Below are 12,191 nucleotides of genomic sequence, written 5' to 3'. Positions count from 1 at the left end.
TTGGAGGAGGGCTATACCATATAGAGGGGTTCTCGTACACCCTTTTTAGGGTTCCGTAGTCAACTAGGAACCCTTATAGTTTCGCCATGTCCGTCTGTCTGTCTGTCCGAGGCTTTGCTCCGTGGTCGTTAGTGCTAGAAAGCTGAAATTTGGCATGGACATATAAATCAATAAAGCCGACAGTCGTACAATAAAATCTAAAATTTTTTTTTTTTTAGGGTAAGTACCTCCCCTACACGTAAATTGGGGGTAATTTTTTTTTTGCTTCAACCCTAAAGTGTGGGCTATCGTTGGAAAGGTCTTTCAAAACTAATAGGGGTCTTCAACAATAATTTTTTGATAAAGTGAATATATTTGACTGAATATATTTTGACGACCGGTTTGGCTAGTGGGTAGTGACCCTGCCTACGAAGCTGATGGCCCCGGGTTCAAATCCTGGTAAGGGCATTTATTCGTGTGATGAGCATGGATATTTGTTCCTGAGTCATGGGTGTTTTCTATGTATTTAAACCTTATTGCCAAAATCACCCCGCGATTTCGTCGCGCCGCTACAATTACATGAGGTCCACGTCCAGACCAATTTTAGTGGTTGCCGCGCACCGCTAAGGAATAATTTTTGATACATTTTTAAATAGGCTAATTTGATAGTTTTTTATAAGGATTTATTAAAAAAATTACAAAAAAATACAATATTGTAAGTACCTTAATCTCAACCACCTGTGAAACAGTTTATTGGCGGTTCGCTCTAAAATAATCTTAAACTAAATAGGTACACTAAAAATGGAGTAACACGTTAAGTAGCATTATGAGCATAGCATCATACTTATACGTATACATCTTAAATCTATCTTGTGAGACAGCATCACACACAACTGACCATGCGTAAATCTTATCTCGTTGAGATAAGGTCTACGTACGGCCACCCGACCACATTAAACCGTATTGAACATTACTAATAAATAATATAATTACTTCATGTATTCAAATTGCACTTTACGGTCTAGTCTAGTGAGATTTGATTCAATTAGAGAGACAACCTAACACCTAATGTAAGGTAACCTGACCTAAGGTAAATTACCTATTATGTATTTGACATTTCCTGCAGTAATTCAGTCGCCGCAGCAGTATTGCGGAACGACAATACTGCAGACGGCGTTATTGCCACAAATTTTTAGCTGTACTCCAATCACACTCAAATTTTAAGGGTTAATTTTAACAATGAAACCCTAAAAAACTTTTTTTTAAATTAAAAATCTACACACTTCCAAATTATTCTTAACCAAGTATAAGAATTTTGTTAAAATACCCCTACTCTGACGGGAATAAATAAATACTGATAACATATTTTTGTATACGTGCTGCGTTGCTGAGCGTTAAGACACGAGCGTCGCGCGCACACATCGATAGTGTTTCGGCTTCACGTTTGGCACGATTATCCGTGTTTGGGGACTATCGGTTTCTGTGTATTAGGTCAGTGAGAGTAGCTTAACATTAGAGTTATAACTCCATACATCAGTTTTCTTACAACGCGAGTTAATTCTTAGTCGACATCTAGAGTCAAGTAGCGGAATTTATCAGTACTGCTCGTTGACAATAGATGTCGCGATCACTGACATATGTATATGTACAATGTGATAGCCATGTCGATAAAGTCACATCGATAAACTAACGGCATTTTATACAATTTAATTTTTACTTGAAAGGATTTAAACTACCTACAATGAACAGATAACCATAATAACAGAACTTTATATATTCTTATCAACCACCATAGTGTTGTGTTCCTGCCGGTGAGTAAGGTTGCCAGGGCTCAACGAGGAGGTTGGGGTTAGAGTCGGCAACGCGCATGTAACTCCTCTGGAGTTGCAGGTGTACATAAGCTACGGAGACTGCTTACCATCAGGCAGGCCGTATGCTTGTTTGCCACCGACGTAGTATAAAAAGAAAAAAAACGAGAGTTTCATAATATTATCTGAATAAAAGTAACGCGACAAATTCCTTTCGACCGCACTTTCATTGCTAATCGTAAACATTAAAATATAAAAAAACTTGGAAAGTAAGCGCTACTTCAATTATGGAGCTTATAAATATTATTACAATCTTGTTAAACACGCCAAGGCGTATTTAGTTAAAAAAAAAAAACTATGGAAACGTGTTAAAATCTCCGAACGTAGACGTAATCGCCAATTTGACAAAGACAAACCGGCGAAGTCGGAATTAATCCTACTAATAGGACCTTTCGAGCTTAGATAACTAAAAACTGCATATTGTGAAAGATACCACACCACATATGCAATCCACATATATGCAATCTCTACCATAGCGAGAATTTGTAGGGCGTACTCAGTTGATTACTTGGCGATCCTGCGGTGTCCGTGCTAAGGGGTAGCAGTCACTTTACATTAAGGGCATGGAGCGGGAAGCGGTTATTCTATTCACCAAAGCCCGAACAAGAAAAACTAATGCTGCTCCCACATTGGCTGTTATAAAATCGTTTTATAGGGACTACATGTTAGTATTATTAGTATTATATTGTTGTCGCTGTCACACAATGGTACCCTAGGTACCGCTGGACAGACGAAGTGCCAAAATACATTAGAGAACTCGGCGACTGCGAAACGGCTTTGGATAGAGATGTATGGAGGTCTTTGATGTCGGAAGCCAAGATCCACTTCGGGCCGCTGCACCACAGCAGTGAGTAAGTCACACAACAAATATCAAAATAACTACGTTCAGGACGCCACCCTCGAAAATTAAATCTCACAACACGGCTGGCCTACTAAAATTAAATCTAACACATCCAAGGCTTGCCGACGACGCTTGAAGTTGGCCGACGAGATTTCTGTCGAACGGACCGAGGAAGCTGGTGAATATATCCATTAGTTGGTGTCCGTCAACTTTGCTCGCGCGTCCTTCTGTCAGGTTGTCATCACTCATGGTCATACGAACAAATTAAATTTAGTATAATCATAATCAAGTCTGAGCACTGTTAGACAAGTGTCACAAATAATCTTTCCCGCGACCGCCGCCGCGGCGCTTCACATGAAGGCCCATGTGAATTTTTTCGTGAATGTTCCTACGGGAGACAGACATGAATTTTTTGCTACAAAAATCGCATGAATAAGGTCTCTCACCTGCATGTAGCTTGATGTGCCTGATCAAATTCTGCTTACGTGGATACTGCTGATGGCATATATCACAAGTGTATGACTTGACCCATGAGTGAATCTTTTTGTGTAGCTGTAGTCGATTTGAGCTTACAAACTTCTTAGGACATGTGTCACAAGCATAATCTCTTTGCCCCATATGTAATTTTATATGCGAGATCAGACTATCCTTCCTTAAAATCTGCTTATTACAATAATCACATACATAGACTACTTTCTTTTCGTGATATTTCTGTTTGTGGTATCTCAGATGAGATGATAGAATAAAGTTTTTAGAACATATCTTACAAGAATACGGTCTTTCTCCATTATGAATGCACATGTGCCTTTTCAAGAGAAATTTCTCATTAAACCGCTTGGGACATAGGTCGCAGGCGAAGGCGTAGGGCCTTGTGTGAACTATGAAATGTTTTCGTAAACTATCCTTACATATGTACTTTTTATTACACACTTTACAAGAAAAACATTTCTGACGGTTTGTATGTATTACTTTATGCATGTTCAGGTAAATTAATCGTATAAACTTTTTACCACAGATATCGCAGGCGTAGGGCTTCTCTTTCAAGTGAATTAGCTCATGTGCTTTTAAATAATCCATACTGCTGAATCGCTTTTGGCATTCTGAACAACTGAAGGGCTTTTCTCCAGTGTGTCTTCGTTGATGATGTCTCTTTAATGTGCACAAACGCGTAAAGTTCTCGTTACAAATTTTACAATTATATTTTTTTATTCCAGTGTGCTGAGGCATATGTACATTTAAAGTAGATTGTTGTGCAAACCGCTTGCCGCAATATTCACATGAGTAGGGCTTTTCCCCGGTATGTATACGCTTATGGACAACTAATATTTCGTAAGTCGATAGTACCTTATTACATACGTCACAAATGAACTCTTTGTGCGTTTTTCTGTGCTGATAATAATCTAAGTAATTGGAAAAGTTTTCCGAGCAACATACGCAAAGATAAGATTCCTTATGTGTTACTGATACGTGGAAGGATAAACTAGACTTTAAACCAAATTGTCGTCCGCAAGTATCGCAGGTGTAGGGTTGCCGGCGGACGGCGGACGCGGGCGCCCCCCGCAGCGCGCGGGCGCGGCGCGGGGCGGCGGGGCGCGGCCGGCTCGCGGGCGGAGCGGCGCGGAGGCGCTCGAGCCGCACGCAGCAAGCCCGAGCGAGCTGCTCCTCGGCGCGGGCGGCCTCCGTCTCCGCGCCGGCTACATCGCCCGACGCGGCTGGAACACAAACATGTGAGTAGACGAGACGGCTATAACTACGATGAATGACAAAGATTTAATATCTTCACACGAGTATTAAATAACAACAACAAAGCCTGAGTCAACCAAATAATAAGAGATCTTTATTTCAGACAGTATCGTAATAGTTTGCACAAAGTAGTATTATATAAAAAGGTGTCAATATCAATACTGCAAGTATAGTTGACAAAATGACCAAATGTTGACAGTCGGTAACGTTTTGTAAACTACCTCTATTGTATGCGACGCGTCATCGTGAACTTTGTCGGAACGTACGAAAGTTGATATTGCTTTGTCGTTGTGCGCGTCAATTGACGTCTTTGGCTCAAATGATTAAGTTTGTTATTACTGGAGTCCGTCTACGCTAACTCTGCACCCACTCAAAACCCTGCAATAACAAAGTGTGGTCACTATAAAAAAAAAACCGTCAAGCGCGAGTTCGTCTTACTCGTCCACCGAGGGTTCCGTACAAACTTTGAATTATCTGGCGTAACTATAAAGACTTTTGATCAGAAGTACCTGTACTAATTATTATTGTGTACAGCGCCATCTATCGGCAAATTGTCTAACTAATTTGCGCGATGTCATGCACGTATGTTGGACTGTTGGTTTTTCGACGATAATTCTCTATCATATGAACCGATTTCAAAAATTATTATTTTATCTGAAAAAAAGGTGTCTTTAATGTAATCTCATAAAATTTCAAGTGTAATAAACACACGAAAAGTCGGTTAAATTACAAATTAATTCGGAAATATTTTAGTTATAGTTTAAAAATAAATAAATTGAAATGATGAATTTGAGCTCTTCAAATGATAACCCACTTGACCTAGTCACTATTGGGCATTTCCCATAGTTGATAAATAAAATAAATGATAAATAAATATTATAGGACACTATCAACATAAATTGACTAAGTCCCACAGTAAGCTCAATAAGGCTTGTGTTGAGGGTACTTACACAACGATATATATAATATATAAATATTTATAAATACTTAAATGCATAGAAAACACCCATGACTCAGGAACAAATATCCATGCTCATCACACGAATAAATGCCCTTACCAGGATTTGAACCCGGGGCCATCGGCTTCGTAGGCAGGGTCTACTTTTTTGTTTATCTTTGCCCTGTATTTGCTATATGTGTTACTTGACTTGATGTGTTGTCTAAATAAATGATTTGTTTTCTATTCTATTCTTTTCTATTTTGATGATGATGATGATATGATTATAAATTGCTTAAAACCGATAACACTTGAGTCGAGTCAGTCATAAAGTATATAATTTATAACGTTGTGAACATTATAGTAACTTACGTGACATGCAGTCCTCGTTGTTCGCCGCGTCCGAATCCTCGCATTCGGACTTCATGATTAACTCTTCATCTGAAACAATAATACCTACGGATAAAATAAACCTAGTTTACGCCATGACTATTACTGAATAATTATTGACCACAAGCCAGGTACAGAATTCTATGTCCAACATCATCCTGGGCGATAATTTGTAGTGGTTAAGGGCGATGTATACTGAACTCTCGTGGATGTCAGCTGGTGCTCCGTTGGTGGGTTGAGGAATGACAGCAGCCTGAGCAAGATGAACTCTTTTCCGTGTGGATCTAATGTATTTGTCACAACCTAATTGCTCTACATACAGGAATCTATATCGTTTTTGTACGTTTTAGGGAAAAGTATGTACACTTTTGAGGTTTATGAAAGGATATATCTTTATTTTCGGGTAAATATTGGCCCACAGATACCTAAATACTAACTAACATACATGTTATATATTATTTATCATAAAAACTATAAATAAAACACACATTATGGCTGCGATTCGCAACTTCGCTGTGTCAGGGAGCCGGCCGCGCAACTGACGAAACCTGACACACCCTTTGGCCAAAACAGTTGAAATGCTTACCACAAAAGTATTAGCATAGTGTGATTGTAGTATATGCATGCAAACCGACGCGTGCGCGGTGTCGCGCCCCGCGCCCATTTTGTATCAATCAGTAACAAACGGACCGTCGACTGAACTGCTGTGTTTCCTTTACGCTCACATCTACCTCAGTGATCTATTACTCTTGATGCTCACTGTACAAGAAATAGTGCTTGAGGTATTCTTCTCCACATCAGGCTCAGTTTTCAAGGTTAAGATCCTCTTGTTGTTATTAGGTTATGATACACTTAATGTATACTTACGTAGCGAGGTATTGTCACATGTTCCTTCTTCAGACGGCACAGCCGGGGGCTCCTTGTCTAGAGGGAAACATGTCATAGTTATATATATATATATATATGTTTTAATTAAATTTTGAAACCTACTTAAGTACCTTATTACCAATCCCCTTTATCAATAATTTGTTAGCAAAAATATGTGCACTAAATTAGTAGGTAGGTACAGTCAGCTGCAGAGAGGTGACCTCCCCCTTCATAAACTGATTGTATGCAGGGGGGGTCACTTCTCTCTGCATCTGCATGAACATAAATAGACTTAAACTAGTAATTTGAATGTGCAACCATTATTTGGTGCATTTTGCATACAATTTAAACTTTTTTTTTAATCTACATATTTAAAAGGAGCCTTTATCAATGAGACATGTCGGCTCCGTTGGGCCTCTACATTACAGTTTCAATGTGTTACGAGTTGTCAAAAAAACTGTACACGAATTTCGCAGTTTTAGACAGGGGTTCCGCCAATATCGAGGGAAAAACCCCAATATCAGTTACTGCATAACCCCTAGCTTCAAATAGTTGCGCCATCTTGTCTCGAGTCCGAACACATTCCATTAGGAAGTGCTGTACATCTTCGACAGAGCCGCAAATATCGCAGTTGGGCGACTCTGCTTTCCTCATCAGATGAGCAAACATATTTAATGGAATGTGACCGGACCGAAGCCTGTGAGCACGTAAAATATTCGCCCGGTTTAAGTCAGCCACTTCCTACCAAGGTATCCGAGGAGGCTCACATTGGATGATCTTGTACCATATTCCTTTTTCTTGCGATCTTGCATCAAAGAACTCCTTCCAGCGACCATACATTTTTCCTTTATACTGAGCGACTATTTCTAAGAAGTCTGGAGCAACATCATTTCATTTCATTTCATTTAATCCATTGTTTTATCATGTTCATCAGTACATAAAGATCTTATTTTTTAGACTTAGTAGGTACATGATACCCTGTTAGGGCATACAATATGGGACATGTTACTTAATCCTAAATAAAAATTACAATAATAAAATTATCATGCAACACTTGGTTCAAACTAAATTTAAACATGAAAGCAATTTAGTAGGTTAGTTTATAATTATTACAAGTCGTGCATGTCAACATAATTACGTATATGTCAATATTTTACATTAGAGAAAATATGTAAATAAATTCAATTCATTCTCAGTAAATATAAAATTAAATGTTTTATGTCATGTTCGCTAAAGATTGATCCTTAATAAATTCGTCTATGGTATAATAACTTTTCTCAATAAGTATCTTCCTTAATTTATTTTTAAATAAATTAATGTCGCTGAATTGTTTAACAGTATCGGGATTTTTTTGCACTTGCTAGGCGGTAAGATAATTTGATTTTTCCGTCTACTCTCGAGTTTGAATACTTCCGTTCCGTTAAATAAGTGGGGGTGGCTCCTGACAAATACTGCTGCCTCCATAATATACATAGAGGGTAGTGTTAATATTTTAAGGTCTCTAAAATGCTGTTGACAACTATTTGGAACGCGTGTATTGGTTAGAATGCGAACACACTTTTTTTGCATAACAAATAGTTGGTGAGCATCGGTGCTCGCACCCCACAGGACTACGCCGTAACTCAGCTAGGCGTGCGCGTACTCGTAATAAGCCGTCATAGCAGATTCCAAATTGGTATTTATTTTTAAAACACTAAGTGCATATACAAACTTTGCAAGTTTTGATTTAATATTTTGGATGTGCGATTTCCAGTTTATGCCGGAGTCTAATTTTATGCCTAGTAATTTAAACTCACCAACTTCTTCAATTGGACTATCGTTGATATCTAAGTGTAGTTGCAACGGTTTCTTCTGCGTGGGTTTAAATTGAATGACTTTTGTTTTTGTTAAGTTAATGTCTAAATTGTGTTCATGTAGCCAGGTGGTGACCGTGCCAATAGTTTCTAGTAGGCGCGTATTACATTCCGCACTATCAGTACAACTCAGTAATATTGAAACGTCGTCTGCAAACATAACGCACTTAGTATTGATAATTTTAGGTAAGTCGTTGATGTATGCTAAAAACAGCAGACAGCCGATCACACTCCCCTGAGGTATGCCGCATTCGCGAAGTGATTATTTGCGTTTCTCCCGTACTGTTATCAATATAATCGAGCTGTACATATTGTCTGCGGTCTTCTAGATATGATTTAAACCACTTATGCGCGACTCCGCTCAACCTCAGATCCCTCAGAAGCAGCCGCTGCCGCCAACCGGTCAGCTTCCTCGTTTCCCACCAAGCCGATATGTGACGGACGGAACCCACTGTATTTTCAAACACCTTCCGCAATTTCGGAATTTTTTGTTCGTTGTTGGTTCAATTTAAACTTGATAAACATTAAAACCATAAAGTCAATATGATGGAGCTAATAAATAGTATTTTCATCACACTTGCGCAGTAAGGGACTAAGGGTGAAGTCACATCTATCAGCATCGAATCGCATTTTTAATACAAAAACGTAATTTTGTATGAAGATGCGTCCGCACCCCGTCACCCTTCCGCATCGATTCAGCTTCAGCATTAAATGCGTATAAATGTAGCTATCCATTTAACATACTGAAGAATGCTCATTCATGATGAAGCATGAGAACGCCTGCTTAAGACGTGATACTAGATGCTTGCGAATGAGAATAGTTGATAACGCGTGAGACATAACGCTTGCGATTGATAACGGCTGCGTGAGCCGGGATGCTTGCGAATGAGAAAGGCTGTAAATGAAAGGTGGAGCCGTGCGGGCGGCCGACCGCGTCATTATCACAACGTGTCCATCTAGCAAAGTGCGCTAGTTTGTTTACTTGCAATAATTACGATATATGCATTAAAATGGATGAGGGAAAATTGATTTAGCTGGTGCAAAAATATCCTTGCCTTTGGGCAGGATATTTCTTTAAATCTGCCACAAGTATTACAAAACTTCCATTGGTAATCCTAGTTTTCCATAGTGGATTAATCCACGTCCTTCGTCTTTGGCGTTTTTTCCTTTTAATTGCTTCTAGAATACACGCTAGGATAATAATGTTTATAATTGACTTATCCATAATGATTTTCAACTTCAACTGCGGTGTAATGTATAAGCATACTAAAGCTTGTGTTCTGTTGGCATCCTTTAGCAGATAAGACCATGCGATAGCATACTTTAGCAGTAAAAACATGCAATAGCACCCTTTAGCAGCTGAAAACATTTAACAGCATACTTTAACTTGCGATGTGTATAGTGTGTCCAAAATCATCCAGCTAAATACGATTCAATGCTGATAAATGTGATTTCACCCTAAGGGTGCTATATCATGCAAGTGCAGCGGAAGCTAAAGTTCATTTCATTTTCCTCCCATGGGAGTTATAACTTTTTTTTATTATGTCACTGACTAATACTAACCACATAGGTTCTAAGTAAAATACTTGTTGATAGTCAATGTATAAAATGAGTTTTACTTTCAAAATAATAGTTTATAATTTTCATTGTTATATTTATGATTAATTTAATAGCCATTAAAAAGATTTTTACACAATTTTCGGCAATGTCAGCGTAATTAAGAATTAATAATTAAAAGATAATTTTTTTTCTTTGCAAGTGTGATGAAAAACATTGTGTGTAACTTCCGGGGTAAAGATATAGCAAACTTCTCCTCAAACTTCCTCTCACAATGTACTATTATTTATGCTGATGTAACATAAGGATTATAACAGTGTATACAAAGACAAGCTATCAACTTGGCTGTCTTTAAGCATCAGTGTAACTACCAACCTTTGACATGATACTCCATCTCCAAACTCTCTCGCAGCTTGGCCTGGCTGTGCTGCACTAGCAGCTTGAAGTGGCATGCTTCCCGCAGCTGGCCCACACATTTCTCGCAGATCCCACTCTTGCCGTCTTTGCCCACAGTTACCTACAGAACATGTTTAAAATAAAAACTAATCAACATCATATTATAGGACCAGGTCTGGTATTATCATATCATTTATTCCATTGAATCATGTTCATTTGTACATTTTGGTCTTAAATATAGTCAAGTAGGTACATGATACCCTGCTAGGGTGTACAATTTAGGACTTAAAATTATAAATTAAAATTTACATTAATTTCTAGAAATAATTAAATGTCAAAGCAAGTATATAAGTATTAAAATATAAATAATTAATGCAGTATTCAAAATCAAATTATTCTAAGTTTCTGTTTGGCTCAATAGTTGACTGGTACAGAATGCCTTAAGGCATTAAGTCCGCCATTTGTACTTTTTTGTATTGTGCAATAAAGGTTAGATAAATTATTCCTAACATTACACTACACTGCTGCTGCATCAGCTCGAATGGCTGCTTTACTCAAAACAAGAGCCATTTGTCATTTCTTTAATGTTTCATCAGTTCTCTAAAGCCACATTTTTAAATCTTAGCTCCAAGGGATCTAAATTTGCTACCAAATAATAATTCCTTGAACTTTTAAGTTCAAGAAATTAATTTTGATTATTTTTAACTCAATACTGCATCTGTGAAAGTCAAGTAGACAATATGGCTATAACGAGTATAACGGCTAGACATCTAAACTAACTCTGCAACAAGTTTGATAACACAAAGCATGGAAGTGTTATCATAACCTTAAAATTTTCATGAAATTATGACATTTAAAATAACACTTCCTTAGTTGTACTGTCAAACACAGTGAAGAGTTTAGACGGACTCTAGGAATCTAGTTAATTAAACTGACCTATCCAGAACTGTTGTGATATAACATCATTCCCTAGTTTGAACGTTTTCCAAAAACTGATATAGTAAAAATATACTAAAGCATTTTATTAAAGTATTACTTGGGCAATGTACATATTCTGTATATTAGACACTTACATCAATTGCAAAGCATTCTTCTAACATGACCGAATATATCTCCGTTATTCCGAGACGGGTGTACGGCGTCTCCATATCTTTCGATGGAGGCCGCCGCAGGCAGCAGTGGCACTGGTGTATCATCTCCATTGCATATATTACACAGATTTAAAGGAAATATATTGATAACAACTCAATACAGCCTCACGATCCTTACTAATCGGTTTTAGTACTATGGTTCAACAAAATTACACTTAAATGTCGAGAAAATATTTAGGAGTCACTCCCGTTGAGATTGATGATAAAAAACAGTTGAAATCTTAATATAATCGCTAAATACCTAAATACTCTGCTACTCCTAATAATAATCAACACACTAAAAACACTAGAACGTAGTGATTATATGCTCTTTGTAAAAACACCACAGACACAGAGAAAGAAACTTAAGGTGCCAATTGACCTTGCAATAAACATCCACACTTTAGCACCAATTACATTCACACTTCCCAACTTCGGGCCCGAAATCAGTCCCGTTTTCAAGCCTGATAATCATTTTCCGTTTCACGGTATATCAGCAAATGTCTGATGCAGCAAAAATGTTCAATGTTTGATATTTTTGCATATGAACCATTTTTTTACATTTCAATTACTGTAAACGCTGATATTTGGTAAAACGGAAAAATACTTTTTCTCGGGCCCGAAATCGGA

General features: G+C 37.9%; 2 protein-coding genes across 2 annotated transcripts; both read right to left on the bottom strand.

Moving 5' to 3' along the window:
* Positions 1-640: 640 nt before the first annotated feature.
* LOC133531529 (zinc finger protein 595-like) lies at positions 641-4,236 on the bottom strand. Its single transcript, XM_061869797.1, has one exon. It carries the CDS (start codon positions 3,913-3,915, stop codon positions 3,001-3,003), a length of 915 nt encoding a protein of 304 aa, XP_061725781.1. The 5' UTR covers positions 3,916-4,236; the 3' UTR covers positions 641-3,000.
* On the bottom strand, positions 4,139-12,160 carry LOC133531292 (uncharacterized). Its single transcript, XM_061869424.1, has 6 exons — positions 11,505-12,160; positions 10,411-10,552; positions 6,626-6,682; positions 5,741-5,809; positions 4,220-4,400; positions 4,139-4,148 (listed from the first exon to the last, which is right to left on the bottom strand). Exons 1-6 carry the CDS (start codon positions 11,631-11,633, stop codon positions 4,139-4,141), a joined length of 588 nt encoding a protein of 195 aa, XP_061725408.1. The 5' UTR covers positions 11,634-12,160.
* Positions 12,161-12,191: the final 31 nt, after the last annotated feature.

Source organism: Cydia pomonella, chromosome 25 (assembly GCF_033807575.1).
Source record: "Cydia pomonella isolate Wapato2018A chromosome 25, ilCydPomo1, whole genome shotgun sequence".
Taxonomy (NCBI): domain Eukaryota; kingdom Metazoa; phylum Arthropoda; class Insecta; order Lepidoptera; family Tortricidae; genus Cydia; species Cydia pomonella.
The sequence above is the reverse complement of the archived record's forward strand: the minus strand, read 5'-3'. Positions and strand labels throughout refer to the sequence as shown.